Below are 22,661 nucleotides of genomic sequence, written 5' to 3'. Positions count from 1 at the left end.
TGTTCCTGTTGATAATTTCAATAAATAAACGATTCTATTCGTGAGATAATTACCTTTACTTCAGTATCTTGGTCAAGTTTGGCTGAGCCGCTTTTCTAAAGACCTAGGCTTAATAAGTGACTTACGGGAGCGGAAGAGATCGAGGGAACGCGTTTTCTGATTGGCTGAAGCTTTTTATCGCCAAGGTGTGGACGTCAAAAAATAGAACATTCGCTAGATACCGCGGAGACGCGACTTTAGCGGCGAATTTGAAAAAAATCGAGCGTCAATTTTTAGCGCGAAAATTGTTTTTTTTTTCGCTAATTGGGAACTAGGCTTTATAGATTTAGAATTTTCCCTCTAAATTTTCTTTCAGATCACTCATTCAAATATAATACGTGCATTAGCTTCTAGTTTAAAACTTTCCCCCGGTTCAAAGGTACCTTTTGATCAGTTAACTACCGGGTGTACCACGTATAGTATGTATTAAACTTAATATAACTATAAACTAATTAAATAAAACCAATGTTTTTTGTATTTAACTTTTAAGATATAAAATGAAATATATATCAATTAAATTGTACTTTTTTGTAATGAAAAGTAGGTCTTCCAACGGAAAAACGGCACAGATTGTCAAGGTTATAATTATCAGATATCTGAAGATATTCAGTTAGTCAGATTAGGTTAATCTTTTAAATTCCCATCACCCAGAAATCTGATCTCAAATGGTATCTAATTATTTTTCCCAAGTAACCGATCTGAATTGATTCGATATCTCACCAGATTCAGTTAGTTGAACAGTTATCTAAATTATACGCCTACTATATATATATGATCTCGAAAAAAGTAAATAAAATTAAAAATAAATGTAATCTGGAAATATGTAAAATCCGCTCACCTTCTATCAGTGGCGTCGCTAGGCTGTTTTAGACGGCGCTTGAGCCCCCTGTAATATTTCAGAAGCGCCACCTAAAATATCTTATAAACGCCTCCTAAAATGAAGCTATTGTTTCTACTAAAATTTGCGAAAAATTCTAGTTAAACCATCAAAATTCAAAAGTGTGTTTTTCAAATGTGTCGTTATATAAATTTATTTTTATGTTTACTGGCTACTCTCGTAACTGTCCTATTCTAAACAAAGGGAAATTATTATCTTCCGCGATGCCGGTTACCACCTAAAATAGGGCATACCGAAGAGGATCTTACTTTTGGCGAAATCTGGGAATTTTTTTCTTAAAAAGAGTTGTTCCAAAAAAGGTTCCTCGAAAACTAAACTTATTGTGTGATACTCCCCTCCCCCCAACGGACGTCCCTGCAGGGTTTATGGCTTAAGCGAACCCAAACTTGAACCCCTGGCGACAACACTGCATTCTATAGATCTGTCGATATACAATAAATTCAGAATAGTTTTGGCTTTAAACTGTCTGGTTTGCATTTTGACCCGTGGTATCAACTGATCTGATAATATCCCAGGAAATCACCAGGAAGTAATATTTCCGGGAGCCAGGACCTGCGAGACACTGTTTGTATAGTGCTTGTTAAAATAATGGAAATATTTCACCTTTACCGTCTTTACGGCAACAATAAGCGTTCCCCATGGCGTTCCCTTTTAACCAGGTACCATTTTTTTACGTATTAAGGCTTTGAAAAAACACGACACTCTGTTTACAAGTGAAAAGATTCCATTATTTCAATAAGCACTATATAAACAATACCTTGCGGGTCCTGGCTCTCGGAAATATTACATCTTGGCGATTTCTTGGGAGGATGTTTTATTTAAGCGCCTATTTGATATCTGATAAATAAATAATTATTTGCTCAGGTCACATAACGGCACTGTTAACAGAGAGTATGTTGGAAGCTTTAATGAAAACTGCGTTAGTGCCGAAACAAAACACAATATAATTCAAAAGAATATCTAATCATTCTAATTCTCTTTAAACAAAGAAAAGACTAGGTTAGATGACAATGTAACTAACGAGTAAAATTGACACGCTGTTGGATTTGAATTTGTAAGACATTTTAACTAGACAGCGTGATTGGGCGTATCCACGCTTCCGCCCGAATTAATTCTACGCACTCGCCGCTTCAATCCATCAACTATCTAGTTTTAATTCAGACGCAAACGGGGCGGGTGGGCCCTCTCGCGGGAGGGAAGGGGCTGGAAACAATTTCCGTATTCCGAAACTCGTAAGTCACAAAACCGATAATGTCCCAGTTTAATTTCTAACCATCAATAATGCCACCCCCGTGAAATAAAGGGCTCCAAAAAATTAAAAAAATAATCCATAGTCCTGACACTTTTAAAACTATAGCTGTTTTTCCATCGATCAGCGAAAATTCGCTCGATACCGCGAGGGGAGAAAAAAAGGCAAATTTCGTTGCGGACTTCATTTGAGGAATTTAAAGCAACCGGCACACCACCACTGAGGAATTTAAAGCAACCGGCACACCACCACCGATAAACTAGAATTTCTAACCGCGCATCGTCCAAATTCAATAGAAATTCGCCCAAAGAGCAGAGAGAGAAAAAAGTCCGTTTTAGATAATACGGCAGTGAAATTGCTTTTCCATTCTTATAGAAGAGACCGAGGCTTACCGACGCAATTAAATTAAACGATGCTGTTAAAGCCTCCCCCATATCCAGGTAGAGGTATAGGCCCTCCTTATCTTCCATTGGCAAGGCACCCCCCCCCCCTCGGTCTTTTATTTCATCCTTTAGAAACCCCTTCGCTAGGACTTCTTTTCCCTTATCTACGCCTAACAGAATGAATTAAGAAGGATGGAGATGATGCGAAAAAATTCATTCGGAACTTCGGCTCGTTTCAAAGCGTATAGACTGTACCTCTATTCCCCGTTTTAAAACGAGTGATAAGTTAATCCCGATTTGGACTATAATCCAGGGTGGATTTCTTATTTTGGGTTGAAAAAGGAATTTCGTTTTTTCCTCTTCTTCTTCTTAATAGGATGGGGACCTGTCAATGCGGTTGATGAGAGGGAGATAAAGAGATGTAAAGGAGCTTTGTTTAGGCGCTTTTTATATGTCTTAGATACGATGATAAGATGAACGCAATTAGGTTAAGAGCGTGCCTCCAAGAATTTTCTATCGATAATTTTTACACAGGGTGTTTCAAAAGGTAATGCAAAAATTGTAAGGAGTTGTAGGGGGTAGTTGAGTAGTATGCCTGTTTTTCCTCCATTTTCCTACGATAAGTTGAAAGAGTGCCAGAGAGCTTCAAATTGCGGCCTACTAGCCCCTGGAAGTAGGCTGTAATGAGCGCAAAACAAGCAGGCGGGACTTTAAATACTGTTTAAGTTTTCTTTTTTACGCTGGTTACCTCGATTGGTTTATCAAGTCCTTTTCTACCTATCACACGAACCCAAACCTTAATGTTCGCGTTTCCCTGCCACTTGGTTTTGCGCTTGTCGCAGCCTACATCCAGGGGCTAGTAGGCCACACTTTGAAGCTCTCTGGCGCTGTTTTAACTCATCGTAGGAAAATGGGAAAAAAAACAGGCATACTTCTCAACTCACCCAGGGCTACAACTCCTTAAACTTTTTGCATAACCTTTTGAAACACCCTGTATAAATAGCCGTTATGGTTTCTGTCTTCGTTAGAACGGCGCTAATCGAGTGATAAGGCAGTAACTCTTAATGAGGTTGCAGCTTACGTTCGATCCCTTTCTGCTTTCACGATAAGCGTATTGATTTGCAATAGCCTCGCTCATGAATTACTTATGAGCGACGCAACGGAGAGCTGCTAATCGTAGATTCGATCGTTTATTGTAGTATTGATATGTTTATTAAAAATACAACACTAAAATTTTAAAGATCGTTAAAAATAGGTTTTATCAAAAGTCGTTCTAGAGACGTGGTAAAAATGAAACGTGGGCCTTTAAGAAGCTCAAGACAGTTTTCATTGGCTGTTATTTTGTCGACAAAACGCGGAAGCATACATCAAGGCTTAATATTTGAAAACCCGAGAAAATATTTTACCGCCCTAAAAAGAGCGAATAGCGAGGAGGGAAAATTTTACCTTTCCAAAAAGAGCGAATAGAGAGGATGGAACAATTTACCTTTCAAAACAGAGCGAATAGAGAGGAGGGAAAATTTAACCTTTCTAAAAAGAGCGAATAGAGAGGAGGGAACATTTTACCTTTCAAAACAGAGTGAATTGAGAGGAGAAAATATTTTACCGCCCTAAAAAGAGTGAATAGAGAGGATGGAAAATTTTACCTTTCAAAAAAGAGCGAATACAGAGGAGGGAAAATTTTACCTTTCAAAATAGAGCGAATAGAGAGGAGGGAAAATTTTACCTTTCAAAAAAGAGCGAACAGCGAGGAGGAAAAATTTTACATTTCAAAAAAGAGCGAATAGAGAGGAGGGAAAATTTTACCTTTCAAAAAAGATCGAATAGAGAGAAGAGAACATTTTACATTTCAAAACAGAACCAAATGAGAGGAGGGAAATATTTACCTTTCAAAAAAAGAGAATAGAGAGGAGGGAACATTTTACCTTTCAAAAAAGAGCGAATAGAGAGGAGGGAAATTTTTGCCTTTCCAAAAAAAGCGAATAGAGAGGAGGGAATATTTTACCTTTCAAAAAAGAGCGAATAGAGAGGAGAAAATATTTTACCTTTCAAAAAAGAGCGAATAGAGAGGAGGGAAAATTTTACCTTTCAAAAAAGATCGAATAGAGAGAAGAGAACATTTTACATTTCAAAACAGAACCAAATGAGAGGAGGGAAATATTTACCTTTCAAAAAAAGAGAATAGAGAGGAGGGAACATTTTACCTTTCAAAAAAGAGCGAATAGAGAGGAGGGAAAATTTTGCCTTTCCAAAAAAAGCGAATAGAGAGGAGGGAATATTTTACTTTTCTAAAAAGAGCGAATAGAGAGGAGAAAATATTTTACCTTTCAAAAAAGAGCGAATAGAGAGGAGGGAAAATTTTACCTTTCAAAAAAGAATGAATAGAGAGGATGGAAAATTTTATCTTTCAAAAAAGAGCGAATAGAGAGGAGGGAAAATTTTACCTTTCCGAAAAGAGTGAATAGAGAGGATGGAAAATTTTACCTTTCAAAAAAGAGCGAATACAGAGGAGGGAAAATTTTACCTTTCAAAAAAGAGTTGAATAGAGAGGAGGGAAAATTTTACATTTCAAAAAAGAGCGAATAGAGAGGAGGGAAAATTTTACCTTTCAAAAAAGAGCGAATATAGAGGAGGGAAAATCTTGCCTTTCCAAGAAGAGTGAATAGAGAGGAGGGAACATTTTACCTTTCAAAAAAGCGAATAGAGAGGAGAAAATATTTTACCGCCCTAAAAAGAGCGAATAGAGAGGAGGGAACATTTTGCCTTTAAAAACAGTAGGAATATAGAGGAGGGAAAATTTTACCTTACCAAAAAGAGCGAATAGAGAGGAGGGAACATTGTACCTCTCAAAAACGAGCGAATGGAGAGGAAGGATATTTTACCTTGAGGCGAATAGAGAGGAGGGAACATTTTGTCTTTAAAAACAGTAGGAATATAGAGGAGGGAAAATTTTACCTTACCAAAAAGAGCGAATAGAGAGGAGGGAACATTGTACCTCTCAAAAACGAGCGAATAGAGAGGAAGGATATTTTACCTTACAAAATGAGCGAATAGAGAGGAGGGAACATTTTATCATTCAAAAAAGAGCGAATAGAGAGGAGAAAATATTTTACCGCCCTAAAAAGAGCGAAAAGAGAGGAGGGAAAATTTTACCTATCCAAAAAGAGTGAATAGAGAGGTGGAAACATTTTACCTTTCCGAAAAGAGTGAATAGAGAGGATGGAAAATTTTACCTTTCAAAAAAGAGCGAATACAGAGGAGGGAAAATTTTACCTTTCAAAAAAGAGTGAATAGAGAGGAGGGAAAATTTTACATTTCAAAAAAGAGCGAATAGAGAGGAGGGAAAATTTTACCTTTCAAAAAAGAGCGAATATAGAGGAGGGAAAATCTTGCCTTTCCAAGAAGAGTGAATAGAGAGGAGGGAACATTTTACCTTTCAAAAAAGCGAATAGAGAGGAGAAAATATTTTACCGCCCTAAAAAGAGCGAAAAGAGAGGAGGGAACATTTTATCTTTAAAAACAGTAGGAATATAGAGGAGGGAAAATTTTACCTTACCAAAAAGAGCGAATAGAGAGGAGGGAACATTGTACCTCTCAAAAACGAGCGAATGGAGAGGAAGGATATTTTACCTTGAGGCGAATAGAGAGGAGGGAACATTTTGTCTTTAAAAACAGTAGGAATATAGAGGAGGGAAAATTTTACCTTACCAAAAAGAGCGAATAGAGAGGAGGGAACATTGTACCTCTCAAAAACGAGCGAATAGAGAGGAAGGATATTTTACCTTACAAAAAGAGCGAATAGAGAGGAGGGAACATTTTATCATTCAAAAAAGAGCGAATAGAGAGGAGAAAATATTTTACCGCCCTAAAAAGAGCGAAAAGAGAGGAGGGAAAATTTTACCTATCCAAAAAGAGTGAATAGAGAGGTGGAAACATTTTAAATTTCCAAACCGAGCGAATAGAGAGGTGGGAACATTTTACCTTTTAAAAAAGAGCGAATAGAGAGGAGAAAATATTTTACCGCCCTTAAAGAGTGAATAGAGAGGATGGAAAATTTTACCTTTCAAAAAAGAGCGAATAGAGAGGAGGGAAAATTTTACCTTTCAAAATAGAGCGAATAGAGAGGAGGGAAAATTTTACATTTCAAAAAAGAGCGAATAGAGAGGAGGGAAAATTTTACATTTCAAAAATGAGCGAATAGAGAGGAGGGAAAATTTTATCTTTCAAAAAAGATCGAATAGAGAGAAGATAACATTTTACATTTCAAAACAGAATCAAATGAGAGGAGGGAAATATTTACCTTTCAAAAAAAGGGAATAGAGAGGAGGGAACATTTTACCTTTCCAAAAAAGAGAATAGAGAGGAGGGAACATTTTAACGCTCAAAAACGAGCGAATAGAGAGGAGGAAATATTTTAACGCTCAAAATTTCGTTAGCTGAGCGGTTCGTTAACAAAAGTGTCCTTTACTGATGAGCTCAAAAAGATTGATGATGTAATTGGTATGACAAGACAAGCTTCCGAAATCCACCACTGCAGCGCGGGTTTCAGTTGTTGCTCCAAGCTAACCGTGTTCCTTATTGAGTTTGCCGTCCCTTATTTGTTGGTCTAAGATATCATTTTAATAATTAAAATACTAATCAAGGTTTTCGCCGGTTTACGAGTCAAGTCTCGACAGCGTTACGTCTATGCTCAGCAACAAAGTTGTGGCAAAATGTTTGCTAAAAATAGCCCTTAAATTGCACAAACCATGACGAAACTTTGAAAATACATTTTTCGCAATAATAATTAATAATTAAGACCGAAGAAAATGTTATAAGACCTTCTTTAGTAACGAAGTGGAAAGTTGGCAGTACAAAATACCATCGTCACCGTATAAATTAATTAGGTAAATTAAAGGGCTAAGGATTAGGCAAAATTTTAAGCCCACATAATCGGATCAACTATTCTAAAATCCAGCCTGGAGGATTCGCGTATAAGGCAGACTCATTTTCCAGTAATTTATTATCAGCCTTTAAGCGAACAAACAACCTCTAATTGTTTGGTGCAGCCATGCCACTGCTCAATAAATTAAAAAGCTATCTGGACGAAAATAGTAAGCCAAAATTTCCCCTGCGTCACTAAAATGAACTTTAACATAATGTTTATGTTGATTCAGTTAAATGGTACTGCCGATAGTCAGGGATTATAAAACGCGAATGGATAAATCAGGATGATAATGCGGGATTAATTATCAATATTATTTTAAATTAATAAATAAATATAAATGGAAAGGTATTTACAAATACATTTTAATGTTATTGTACTGCCTTTAAATATACGTATGTATCGGCAGGAATGAATAAATCTTTATTCACAGGATTATTTATTATAAACCACGAATAAAATTTAAAAATAAAAATAAAAAGGAAAGAAACTTAAAAATAAATTGAATTGCAATGAATCTTCATTAATACAACACATTTATGAATAAAATTTAGCAAATGTCGTACCAAAAATAATCATTACAAAGTTTAAATTTATAATAATTACATATGTAACATAATCCCTCATAGATATGCCTCTGTGTAACATTTCCATAGAAAGGTTTAAATTAGATCTGGTTTCACACAAAGTAAACAATAATAATAATAATAATAATCAGCTAGGCTAATACCCAAGGCACCACCCTAGGCCTAATTACAGGGTGGTACAATATATCGTGATCAACTAGGAGAAAATGCGTGACTTTTGTCGGGTTGCGTTCTCCTTGTGTGTGGTGCGGTGTTTGTTGCTCCTAGGTAATCAAGAGGCCCCAGCTAAAATATAGATTGTAAAAGCCATAGACGCGAGAGGAGTTTTACAGGTTTTCAAAATCAACTTCCATTTCCCACGAAGTTAAATGTGACGTAGTTTGCGTCATATCCCGCAAAGTCCCGCAAACTATCTTTATTTAAAGAAAATACTTTAATGGCATACTTAAGACGGATTATAATAATACCAACTACCAAAACATATTTACAATATTGAATAAATTAACAATCTCTAAATTTATGTTGTCCTAAAGACGGAGAATCAACCGAATGGACAATTATGAACGAATGAGTATTTATTTAACATTTCAAACACAAAATTGGAAAGAGCACTTTAAGGCACAATTGTTAAATACTTAATACCCGAAATGAATAAAGACCAAACTAGGACAATCCGGGAACCAAATCAGGGAAAATAGGTCAAAAATGAATTAATGGAGCTTTATTTTCCGTGTAACAAATTTCGACTCCTTTTTAAAACAGGCTGGAGCCAAGCTCGCGCGATTATTTACATTTATACATATTAAAATTAAATAAGAAATAATAATAAAAATAAATACAAAATAGAACGGTGTTCAACGAGAAGCGCCCTACCGGGGAGAATAAGCCAAAAATAGAATAGTGATCAGGGAGAAGCGCCCTTCCAGGTAAAATAGGCCAAAAATAGATTGGTGATCAGGGAGAGGCGCCCTTCCAGGTACAATAGGCAAAAAATAGATTGGTGATCAGGGAGAAGCGCCCTTCCAGGTAAAATAGGCCCAAAATCTATCTCTCTATCTATATTTATTTTCCTTTTGGGGTACAAATCCGTTTTATATCACGGAGGAAACCATTATACAATGGATTCGCAGGAATTTACATTTTTTAAAGCGAAGTAATAGAAACATAATAGTTCAACACTTAAAGCCATAAGCTAACCAGAAGCGGTATATATATAATACAATAACATATTTACAAAATAGATTGGTGTTCAGGGAGAAGCGCACTACCGGGCGTAATAGACCAAAGTATATTAGCGTTCAGGGAGAAGCGCACTACCGGGCGTAATAGACTAAAGTATATTAGTGTTCAGGGAGAAGCGCACTACCGGGCGTAATAGACCAAAGTATATTAGTGTTCAGGGAGAAGCGCACTACCGGGCGTAATAGACCAAAGTATATTAGTGTTCAGGGAGAAGCGCACTACCGGACGTAATAGACCAAAGTATATTAGTGTTCAGGGAGAAGCGCACTACCGGGCGTAATAGACCAAAGTATATTAGTGTTCAGGGAGAAGCGCACTACCGGGCGTAATAGACCAAAGTATATTAGTGTTCAGGGAGAAGCGTACTACCGGGCGTAATAGACTAAAGTATATTAGTGTTCAGGGAGAAGCGCACTACCGGGCGTAATAGACCAAAGTATATTAGTGTTCAGGGAGAAGCGCCCTACCGGGCGTAATATAACAAAGTATGTTAGTGATCAGGGAGAAGCGCACTACCGGGCGTAATAGACCAAAGTATATTAGTGTTCAGGGAGAAGCGCCCTACCGAGGGAAATAGGCCAAAACTAGATTGTGTTCCGGGATAAGCGACCTACCGGGGAAAATACGGTGTTCAGGAAATAGATTGGTGTTCAGAATGAAGCGTACTACCGAGGAAAATAGGTGAAAAATGAATTAATTATGGCCGATAATGGAACGGTGTTCAGGGTGAGGCGCACTACCGGGTGTTATTATAACCGCTGAAAAAGTAACCGTACAATCAGTAAAGGGTCAATGTAGCTCGCTTAGAATCCATCGAATAACAAATCAGAATCACTACTAAATTAAAATCACCGAATTCACCCTAATGAATGATTTATTAAGTCAAACGCATCGATTTTTAATTTGACCGGGAGGACATGGGAAATAAAAACTAGAGCAAGGAAAAATGGGAAAAACTACTCAAGCGTGATTAATAATTTAAAAATTAGGTGCTTGGGAGGGTGAGATAGGGTGGAAAAATAAATTAAAATACGTGAACTCGATAAAGTTCTCTCGGAAAACACCCCCTGGTGGCAATTACGTCGTTACGCGAACGTATAATAAAAATAGGTTGAGGAACCGAGGTTTAAGAAAAGCTAAAAGGCCAAGGCTTAGCTGCCGGTGCTCGCTGGAGCCGAACCAAATCGAAAGCTTAGCCGGTTCAGACAGCCGTGAAGTCGAAAATTAGTCAACTAAAATAAAAGGCGATTTATGTATATGGAAGGGGAGAAAAAAATGAGAATTTTCTCTAACAATCTCCTCTCAAAATTCCCGCCTTCGACAACACTCGGGGCTAAGCCTTGGTTGTATAATTTGGCTTTCGGGTGAAGGGAGTTTGAAAGGGTTCCCAATAAGCGACCTTTCGGTAATCAGAGCTCCCACTTTTCATTCGATACACGCCGCGCCTCAACTGAAACAAGCTGATAATGATAATGGGCCTAAAGAGTTTACAGCCCAATGATAGTTTGGCCGATTTGGACAATTCGCTTTTTTTTTTTTTAAAAATGACCATCTTGCGAAATAATTTGGAAGAAAATTGGCGCTCCGTCCTCGGACGTTAGCTATTTTAAGAGCGATCTACGCCGTAATCACAGAGTATGTTCTCGATTCCAGTATTTTTCTTATTTTCTCTTTCGATGCAATTGCTACGATAAAGAAGACTTTTTTATATGGTTTCTACGTATCTTAGTCTTTTTGGGAATTAAGGGGAGGTAGGGAATAAAAAATATCAAACGCGTATTTTACTTTTCTCATCATTTTCTGTCGAAGGAAAAAATATGGAGAATTTTTATTCCGTTCTCTCTTTATATTTTTCTCCCCCGGAGCGATGATACGCGAGAAGAGAGGAAACTCATCGCTCTGTGAAATTTCACTTCTATTTTCTGAGAATTCTTTTCTTAGCAAGTATAAAGGAGCAATTCGAAATGATCGATTGATAAAATATAGAACATTTCCACGTGTATATTTAGGATTTCGGAATTTATAAGTACGGGGTTGATTTAATACTAAATTAGACTCATTTAAATATTAACATTAGTGCCAGTTAAAAGCGATTCCCGTTTTACTTCCGATTCGAACCGATCGATGGCGCTCTAGCTGTGGGTGGAGTGAACACTAAATATATTTAACCAACTTCTCTCCATTAGCCCTTTTTAACAAATAAGTTAAGATAAATATTTTTACCAACTTTTCTCCATTAGCTTGTTTAACAAATAAATTAAGATAAATATTATTCCTAACATTTCTTCATTAGCTTATTTTAACAAGTAAATTAAGATAAATATTTTCCCCAGCATTTCTCCATTAGCTTATTTCAACAAATAAATGAAGATACCCATTAGCTTACTTTAACAAATAAATTAAGATAAATATACTATTTCAATTCATTAATCCTTTGAGGTTATGATTTGGAATAAATTTACCAATTTACGAGTTGAAGAATATGCAATAATCTCGAAATAATAAAGACATTAGACGCTCTTCAATGTGATAAATCTGCCGATCTTCGGTAGAGCTTCCGATAAATTTCCCCATATAAGAATACGAGCTAAATAATAAATGTAAGCTATATAAATTCTTTTATATATAACTGGCGAGCAAGGAACATTTTATTGCGGGCTATAGGAAGGTATTGCGTTACATTCACCGCAAAGCGCGGGTCAAAGTGGCGCTTTAGTTGCTCGAGTCCGTGCCATAATTCCTGTAGCGGAAAAATTGATCAAGCCCCGAGGAGAGAGTGGAATCATTCCGGATACGGTTCTAACCCACTATCAACAAACTCAGCCACACGATGATAAAATAAAGCGAGCGGATCAAGCTAAAATGAGAGCGTGAACTAAAGTAACTCCTACTTTGATCCCCGTTATCTCTAAACCCCGTTTTTTAGTAGCCCAACAATTGCGCGCACGCCACGTAAGAAAGTACAACGACGTTTTTTTTCCAGCCCATACAATTCCTATACCGAAACGGAAACGCCATCTGATAGCGTGGTCAAAGGCGCATTCCGTATAAGAAGGGCTTTAAATTTCCCTATCCAGTGACGTGATTGAGTCTAGACACGCTTGGTGCCATTTTACAGAGTACTTGGGTTTTTTGTGGACCCGGGAAAAAAATCTTAGGCAGTGAAGACAGATTTATTAGACAGTGTAAACGTTGTAGAAGGACTCGTAAAAATGCCTGAGGCTTTCTGCAACGACGAGGGGAAAGGGGACGGAACATTAAAAGTACGGATAATTTAAGGTTATGTCTTCCGCCATTGCCTTTAAACGTTCTCCGTTGTCGAGAGTATGGTGGCTGCCCAACTGGATGCTGCAATCTGGGAGCTTTAACTGGGAGCTTTCGTTATCGTTCTAATCGGGATACGGGCTCTCCTTTTAGTCGGGGTTAAAGGGTACGGGCGGGGTTGTCCCATAAAGTAGCGACCCCCTTCTCTTTAAAGGGTTATTTAGTGCTTTGTCCGAGCTAACAAAGTAAACGATTAAGCTATACGCTACCCAATTTTATCCTGATAAGGTTTTCTGATAAACTTAAATTTACTTTTTACGCGTCGATATTTTATAATATAATATAATACCGTTGCGTTTTCAGAAGTTAATTGTTGCCGTAATATTTGTATAATCATTCTAAAATAGTGAATAAATTTCTGCGCATTTTGGTTAAAAATTATATCAAATTACTCGACGCTTGGCTGAGGAAGGACCGCTGTCCGAAAGCTCCCAAAGTAAAGATTTAAATAAATTATGTTTTTAAATAACTCCATGCAGTAGCACTGCCGTGCAAAGCACAAAAGCATTAACGACCAAATTTTCGATTTACAGAATTTGGTTTTATTTCTCCTTATTTTAAACGTTAAATTCTATTTTGAACTAATTTTCGAAATTAAAATTTTTGGTTTTAGAGAAATGACTTGTTGCAAAACGCATTATTTTACGTTTTTGCATTATTTTCAAACCAAAAACGCATAAATGTGTTTATTTTCTTAAAAAGTCAAATCAAAACGCATTTTTTTCGCGTTTTAAGACATGGTTTTAATGATATTTCTGAAATATCGTTTGGCCTGTAAATTGTTTAGTACCATAATATAATTTGAGTTGAAAAATCCAAATCTACTATATTATCTTGAAAGAAGTAAGTTGGAGTATCTTAAGGCAAAGAAAGTTTGAATTTCGCGGGTTTTCTCCATATTTTGGTTTTGGTCGTTAATGCTTTTGTGCTTTGCACGGCAGAGCAGTTCTTTTTTGAAATATTTTTAACAATTTTCAATAAGTTAACCATGGAACAGAAATTAAATATTTATAATTATATCAAAATTCCCTGAATTTTACAATTTAAACTAATAATTATCTGTTTTTTTTATTACGTGCTGCCATATATTAATTATATTTACTAAATACAAACCGTTTTAGGATGGTTAAATGGAGGATAAGTTTGGTCAAGATGGTGTCATGGCTCAAAGTCAGGGCGTGGTGAAAATTAAAAGCTTAAAGCAGAAGCGTGTAATGAATTGCTTCCGCTAAAAATCGACCATGAAAATGTGGTATTAGGTCTGCATTTAAGAGGCCTACCTAAATGTGTCTTTTTTAGAATAAAGTCTATGTCAGTGGCAAAAAGTGACAAATAGTAACTAATTATCAGTAAGTGCATTTAAATGATGTAAATAATATCTTTCAGATATGTAGCATCACTTAATCGGGCCACTTAATTGAAACCAACTAATTGTAAGCAAGAAAATTGAATAGTGTGAACAGAAAAATTGTAACCATTGTTCCAACTTTTTCTGTTCACACTGTACAATTTTCTTGCTTACAATTAGTTGGTTTCAATTAAGTGGCCCAATTAATTGTATAGTGTGAACTGGGCTTTACATGTGAGATAATGTTTCAGTTTTTCAAAAAAGAACCATTAAAAAACACCATAAAGATATATAGCAGACGAATTCAAACTCAGGAAAAATCGTTGAAAAGTAGCCAAAAGAAATACCTAGATTGGGCTATAATTGAGTTTCTAGCCCAAAATATGGCAACTATTCCAGTATATTGTTCTAAAATAGCACAAATATATTTTTTCTTTGGTATGTTTTTTATTTTTATTAAAAATTACTATTTGCCACTATTTGGAATATTAGCCAGTAAAATTATTATTCGCCATGTCGGTATTTACTACTTTTTACCACATTATTTGACACCTGACATTTACCACTTCCGAAGACTGACGGAACTGAGTTTAGTTTCCCTGCTATACAGGGTGTTTCAAATGTTATGCAAAAATTTTAAGGAGTTGTAGGGGGTGAGTTGAGAAGTATGCTTGTTTTTCCCCATTTTCCTACGTGTTTGTTGCTCCTAGCTAGAGGGCTCTGTGCTGAGAAAACATCTTGATTACGCAATAGCTATGAAAATCAGTTTGGTTGTAAATCTCGTTAATTGTCATACTTATTGTTATTATGTTACTTATGGTAATATACAGTTCCTGGCTTTGCCGAAAATTTGCCGAAACTCTAAGCAAAAGGGTTCAAAGGAACTGTTTTTAATCAAAACGGAGCGTGATCCAATCAGTGAAGGGCTGATTTATCAAGAGGGAAGATGATGCTTCGGTAAGATAAGGTAAAGGACACAGCGTAGAGAGAACACGATACTAACTCATTTAGCTTCTGGACAGGGGTCCGGCGGGAGGACTTTAGACCTTTCAACCTGTTAGCTCATTATTCCAGCGCTTCTCTCTCTCTTGCCCCGCAGAGAGTCGATTTCAATCTAAAGCCATTTCTCTATAATCAATGCAATTTATAAGTCCGATCGTGTAATCCCTCGTAATACGGAGCTAAGTAGAGTTAACAGACGAATCTAATAAGCGCTAAATGAGCCTATATACATCCTTCTCGAATAGATTCGACTCTATCCACGCTAAGAAAATTAAACGACTTTACTCGTAGCCTAATAAGATTATCAGCCTACTGCTGAGAAAATGCCACACGTTTAAAGAGTGAAAAATCAGGACCGAAATTGAGCAGCTACCTATTATCGTAGGTAACCGTGGAAACGAGTAAATTTCAACCAGCAAAATAACCCTCGCTATAAAAGGATGGTTTATGCAAATTATCAGTGTTTCACTAAAACGGTTCTGTAGACAAATTATTAATATAAACATTTAGGGCATAAAATTAAAGTTTCTGAAAAGTTTAAATTTCACCCTACTAGTTAAAGTAGATTCAAGATGTACGTAACAATAACCACCTTGATTATACCAGGGCTGGAGAGAAGCATTGATTATACCAGGGCTGGAGAGAAGCCTTGATTATTACAGGGCTGGAGAGAAGCCTTGATTATACAAGGGCTGGAGAGAAGCCTTGATTATACAAGGGCTGGAGAGAAGCCTTGATTATACCAGGGCTGGAGAGAAGCCTTGATTATTACAGGGCTGGAGAGAAGCCTTGATTATTGCAGGGCTGGAGAGAAGCCTTGATTATACCAACTTTATCCTCATTTTCCTGAGTTACTTGGTAAAATCTTCTTCGAATATTTTTTGAAAAACATTTTGTCTAAGAAAAAGGTCATTTGGCCAACTTTGCAACATTTTTTCAACTCACCAAAAGGGATGACCGTGTGCTTGACTGTGTTTAGGGATTTAAAAGTGTCAATTATTCACGAAATAAACTTAATTTTTTCGGCTACTGAATTACGCCATAAATTGATAAAAGCACTTTGCAAATGGCAGAATGTTAGACGCATTTTAATCCAAAACGTACGAACTAAAAATCCCCAAGTAAAACGAAACTCAATTCTTTTCACATTCGTCCGAATAGTCACAGTGTCACGCACAAGTGCATCAAATCCAGGTCCGAGAGTAATTGCGGAATAAAGCACGCTGGGAAGGAGAGAGCTTAATTTGGGAATTCGTAGAGAAAGCGAGTCAAATTACGGGAAATTCATTGGTAGCCCCCCCCCCCTCTGTCTCGTCCCCTACGGGAGCGCGTGCTTACTAAAGGAGAGCAAATCCATCCATCCTTCCCGAGGGGAGGGTGAGGGCAGCGTCAAACGGATTAGAGATTTGCAACCCTTTTGACCGTCGCTGGCTATAACGATAGCCACAAGCGATACGTGGCGATGTGATTCGTAAAAGAACGGAGAAGACTCACCGAACACAGTCGCTTTTGAAGATACGCGGGACGTGTCCCATTCTTTGCCAGCTCGATGGATCCCAGAAGGCCTCGACTGAGAGGTCCCCGGTGCAAAGTGCTGAATTCGGGCGTCACTATAACCACCGGATTTACCCGAAAAGGAGCGAAAAGCAAGCCCTAATTAAAATAAAGGCGAAGAGCTATTTCGGGGTACACAAAAGGCTTTAAATATTTATAATTAGGTGGTGTTACGCTTTGCCCCAATTAAATTACGAAAATGAAAATTGTATTTTTAATTACTGGACGTGGTTTATGGATTAGGAATTTCTACGAAAATACTCGAATTTTTGTTATCGTTAATTATATAAAACGGGCTTAAAATTGTTTGACAGTATTTAATCTCGAATACGAGATATTTCACTGTAGTTTCCATCTGCTTACACAGACTATTTACAAATATTTATTTTTTAAAATGTCTAATCATTTTAAAAATATATTTATTTAAAATCCATAAATTTTAACGAAATAATATTTTTAAATCATTTACATCATTAAACTCATTTTATTTCTAGAATCGAATCGAGTCGGTTATCGAGTATCAAATTTTTCTTTGAGTATTCGAGTCGAGTAATATTGAAGTCGAGTCGAGTACTCGAGTACTTGATTAAGGGGAAACTTTCTCTTACTTGAGTCGAGTAACTAAAAAAAAATATTGAGTAATATTTTGAACGAGTCGGGTTATCGAGTACTTGATTAGAAGCTGGTTTTATTCAAGTAATTATGAAATTAAATTTAAAAGGAGTTTAAAAAATATTCCTTTAGTTTAAATGAACCACAGTTTCCACAACTTGGTAGGTACCGTTTATTGAACCCCAAAAAGTTGTAAAAACCCATCTTTGAACTTTGAATCAACGAGGATAGAAAAAACAAATACTCGACGAGTAATCGGGTACCCGAATATGCAATTTTTTCGTACTCGATAATCGACGAGTATTCTCCAATTACTTATTCGAGTACTAGTACTCGACCTCAAAAAAGGCCGAATACTTGATGATGTTAGAGTACTAACACAGCCCTAAGAATCACCGTTGATTGTTTTAAGCCAACTACTCGAGAAAATTGACCTTTTAAGAAAAACAACCAATATAGAAACGATATATTTCCCGCGACAGAGTCCGAGTAATAAAAAAAATACAAAGTAAGAGTTTAAAACAACAAATAGAGAAGTTTTTTTTCGCTGTGAGCCGTGTGCAAAAACAAAAGGAAAGACACACAAAAAGTAAGGGGGGGAGTCGAAACGTGGGGGAGATAAAAAAGGGGATGCGATGGCGACTTATCTTTTGGAAGTTGCATTTTTCTAAGCACCCTACGCTATATCGCAATAAACTCTGGGTGAACTACGACTGCGAGGGAAAGACGGTTAAAGGCGAACCAGCGCCACCAGATCACCAGCGAGCCAAAGAATAAAAGGCCACTGGAAGGAAAAAAATAGTCAGAGAGAAAAGGCAATAGTTCAGTCGAGCCGAACCGATTGCTTTGCGGGCTGACGCCTGCTGGGTCCTTTCCATCGCGACGATCAATGACTCGGATTTGGGAGCCAGGAGGGGGTCCCGCCACTTTTCTTTCTCTCCTTCCTGCCCCGCGGTGTACAGCGCCTATCATCCGTTAAGGGACCAGAGGACAGTCTGCACCTCCTTTCGCGGTGTCCTCAACAATGTCCGCTAAGTAGACGACGCGCCTAGAAGGTCGCCTTCCCGCTATATCTCTCGACCCCCCGGAGCTCGCTAAGTCTCGGTCTCTATGTATCTGCCCTATATTGTCTCGTGTCATAGCTGGGCTACTCGGTTATTACCGTCTATACAGCGAGGCGAGGGGGCTAATGCTTCTGTAAAGTACGGAACGCGGGACGAGGGGGATGAAATCAGTAATCTCCCTCTGTCGTCTTCCAAATTGCTCCTCTAATCCTGACTCCGGGGGATGTAGTAGACCCCCGTCGATATCCCAACGACCCGCTTAAGGGCCCCGCGATTTTGTCGCGCGCCTAAAAACCGCCTTATTCCTGGGGTACTTTTAAAAATTGCGCGATTCTAACGGCGTCGTGAGAAGGAATACCCGAAAAAGCGGCTTTCCAATGGCGAGGGGGCACGAAAAAGGAATGGTTACTCATAGCTCCGCCAGATGGCAGGTACGAGTAGTTTCAGCCAACGCCGTATTAAAAATAAACGTGGGGATGACGGCATGGGAAATGCGCGATTTGCAGAAAGCGAGGAGCATCGAGAAATACAATTGCGGACATTTCGTTTAGTATTATTTCCCTCGCTTTATTTTCGAGTGATGGTGGGTGGTGAAAGCTGCGATATTATTCCCTTTCTGGGAAAACAACGAGAACAGTTTGTAATGACGGCCCGTTTTCTTATTATTCTCCTATCAAAATGATGTCTCTCTGGAAAATAAAATAAAACAAAACAAAATAAAATAAAAGAAATACTAAGGAAAAAGTGTAATATTTCTCGTTATAAAGATAAAAACATCGTAGCTTGTTTTCCGTTTAAGCGAACAGAATTGCTGCTGTTTTTTTGGTATATACACTATAATTAAAGTGCGGAAACAGCAAAATGTCGTCGTAAAGTTGGGTAAAGCAAATAAATACATGGTTTTTTGCGACTTGATTGAAAATAATAAAAGAAGACCCAAAATATAGCCGGCACCTGTAGGGCTATTCTAATGAAAATATGATTAAAATAAAATTAAAATATGATTAAAATAAAATGAAAATAAGATTAAAATAAAATGAAAATATGATTAAAATAAAATGAAAATATGATTAAAATAAAATGAAAATATAATGAAAACATAATGAAAATATAATGGAAATCAGGAATTCATACCTCTACTTGGAATGCTTATCCTGCCGTATCGCGTACGGTAAGATCACTCTGACGGCTTTGGCCCCGCCTACGAAAGAACAAATCCCCACTCACGTTGTTGTTTGTTAAGTGACGTCATAAAAACTGTCAGAAACATCGAGACGAAAATCTGCCGCGATAAGCATTCCAAGTCGAGGTATGGATTCTTGTGGAAATATAATGAAAATATAATGAAAATATGATGAAAATATATTGAAAATATTCGTCATCTCGCGAAGCCGCCGGGTTTACTCCAAAACGATAGTCATCAAACTGAGTACAGTCCATGACTACGTGAAAAACGTCTTCCACGGACGCGCCGCGTAACGGACAAGCTGGCTACTCACTGAAGATGTCCGTAACCCAACTCGTGGTCTTAAGAGCACTGAAGAGGTGGCTTGGTTTTTCGTTCTTTTAAAATGGTACGATGCTATAGGCTATTCGAGCTGTACCATGACCGACTATGACTCGAAGTGGCGTATCTCGTCCACTCGAAAATTTTACACGACAGCTCACGAAACCACAGAGCCGTAGTCAAAATCCAGATTGGTCGTTCGATTGGACCAAGGGGTCGGACATTTGCCATTATTTTGTACGGGATTTTGGGATTTCGTAGAGATTTTGGCAATTTTATCAGTACTCTTTGAAGTGATTTTGGGATTTCAATGTTAATTTACCATAGAGAGAGTTAAATAGATTTCGGAAAAACAGATAAATTAACTGCCAAAATATCGATTAACCATAAAAATTGCGGTTAGCTGTTTATTTATAGATATTATCCACTGGTAGAAAGGGATTTAACATGCAAAAAATAATTTTATTTTTCGGATAATCGTCGGTTGTGGATAAAAAAAGATAAAGTTATTAATTCTTATCCAAACGCCGACCTCTATAGAATTAAAAGATTTTGCGATTTTCGACAAAGTGTACGGCATTTTGGTAAATGTCCGACCCCTCGGATTGGACCATCTTTCCAACTGCATTTTGCGCTGGGTCTAAAGCGCGAGGCGTGTCACACATAATGTAGAGAGCGTCGTTGCAATACGTTCGTGCCGGAACCACTACCGACTTTCAAAGAGTCCGAGTCACCTTGTAAGTGTTATACGAATGAGACCCTTTGCGTTTCCCGGCACCCATTAAGGAAGTAGCTTAACGATTGAGCTTCCTTACGCCCCTAGAAAGAAGTCTTCGGTGGTGAAAGTTATCCTAAATATTCCACGGAGTTAGAGACCGCAAGACGGCGGTGTTCAGTGAGAAGTAAGCGACCAGGAGTAAGTTCATTGATGCCGGCGTTGTTATAGATGGAAAATACAGGGTGTTTTCAAAATTTTATGCCAACATTTTAAGTCGTTGTAAGGAGTGAGTTGAGAAGTATGCCAGTTTGATCCCCATTTTCCTACGATGAGTTAAAAAAGCGCCAGAGAGCTTCAAAGTGTGGCCTATTAGTCCCTGAAAGTAGGCTGCATCAAGTACAAAACCAAGCAGCGGGGACTTTAAATACTGGGTAAGTTTTCCTTTTTACGCTGGTTACCTCGATTTGTTTACAAAGTCCTTTTTTACCTATCACACGAACTCAAACCTTAATGTTCGCGTTTCCCTGCTGCTTGGTTTTGCGCTTTTTTGCAGCCTACTTCCAAGGGCCAGTAGGCCACACTTTGAAGCTCTCTGGCGCTCTTTTAACTCATCGTGCTAAAATGGGGAAAAAACAGGTATAATTCTCAACTTACCCCCTACAACTTCTTAATTTTTTTGCATAACACTTTGAAACACCCTGTAGATTAACCAATTGAAGGTCTTTATAGAAAATAAAATTCAATGTGAGCTTCCGGATTATATTGGCTGAGTTTAAATAATAATTATAAATAATATAATATTAAATCGAATGCTCCATAATGGTTTTTAAAAGCAAAAATATAGTTTTTTGCCGACTTGAGGTAAAATAATATTAGTAGACCAAAAAATAAAGCAAGCCCCTGTAGAAGTATTATACACGCCAGACGCCGGTGTCCTGGGAGAAGTAAGTGACCAGGAGTAAGCCACATGAGAGCGTTAATATCATTGGTGTATATACATAATATATTATCGTATTGAGAAAATTTAAATAGAATATCTTTGTTAGCTACCGGATTAATATGATTCAATTTAAATTTAAAAATAATATAAAATAAATAGTAATATTCAAACTTGAATGCACCTCAAAATATTTGAAATATTTAAAGTATCCGCAGAATTAAAATAACCGTGTTTTTTTGTAATTTTGATACAGATGTCGAGTGAACTTCCGTCAAATCGAGAAGCGAATCCTAGACAACATCATAGGTGAAGGAAGGTACGACAGCCGTATAAGACCGCACGGCGTTAACAACACAGGTCAGTAACGCAACTTCCTAGCAACTGCCTTTTCCAATCTTTATCTTTCGATTCAAATATATGATCAATAGGCCGAAACGCGAGTTGACGCTGTAATAAAATAGCAATAAAATTTAATAGCTTTTGATTTATTTTCTTAATTTAGTAAATATAGCGTCAACTTCACGTACAATATCGGTTGCTCCTTAAATTTCATTCGCTTAAAATAAATTCGTTCTAATTGAGACATCTTTCGTGGAAATTCGAGGTAAGAAACAGTCATATATTAAAGAAAAGAAACGGGCTTATCTATATTTTTTGGAGGGGGAATGATTTAGGATGGCCCGACCGTAAAATAAGCGTCCCATCTTCACTTTAAAATATTAAAGATAAAATCGTATCAAGGCGCAATTTGAGGCCGCTGCGAAAAAAAAGGGCGATAGAATCTCCCCCACTTCAATTTGATTCGAAAAAACTAAAATGTATTTTTCTCACCCCACTATTACTTCGATTCCCAAGGCGGTTTTAAAAATTCACGAAGATGGCGGGAGGAAAGGAGACTCGGGCCATCCTATTTCTTATCCAAAGGAGCTTGCACTCCCCAAGATCTCAATTTCGTTGGGCAGCGAAGTGAAAGTCCGCGCGGGGTGTGAGATCTATGAATCTAATAAGCGTCTACCTCTCTCCTCCAGCTTAAGAGGCTCGTGGCCGTCGCGACTTTGTATCCTCACGCGGAACACCTTCGTTACGCGAGAGGATTTCGACGTACGCGTTTACGAAGCGGCGTTGAGGGGCTGAGGAAAATGGGTTCCAGGCGAAACGTATACAGCCCTTTAAACATAACTCACATTCTAGAGTAGACATTAATGAGCGCATGGTTAGCGGGAGGGAAGGGACCATAAATAATGAGAGGGGGCGCTCCGCTCGACGCTTC

At 37.6% G+C, this 22,661-nt stretch overlaps 1 protein-coding gene across 6 annotated transcripts in view; it reads left to right on the top strand.

The window, feature by feature from the left end:
• Positions 1–22,661, top strand: part of GluClalpha (glycine receptor alpha 1) — a 151,463-nt gene that overhangs the window by 74,395 nt on the left and 54,407 nt on the right. For all 6 annotated transcript variants that reach the window (XM_090159050.1, XM_090159051.1, XM_090159046.1 and 3 more), the window contains one exon: positions 21,645–21,748. In XM_090159050.1, the coding sequence (XP_090015176.1) occupies positions 21,645–21,748 (104 nt within the window). The remainder of the gene's footprint in view (positions 1–21,644; positions 21,749–22,661) is intronic.

This window comes from Leiobunum rupestre, chromosome 9 (assembly GCF_980474605.1).
Source record: "Leiobunum rupestre chromosome 9, qqLeiRupe1.1.hap1, whole genome shotgun sequence".
NCBI lineage: Eukaryota > Metazoa > Arthropoda > Arachnida > Opiliones > Sclerosomatidae > Leiobunum > Leiobunum rupestre.
This window is presented reverse-complemented; position numbering and strand designations above follow the sequence as displayed.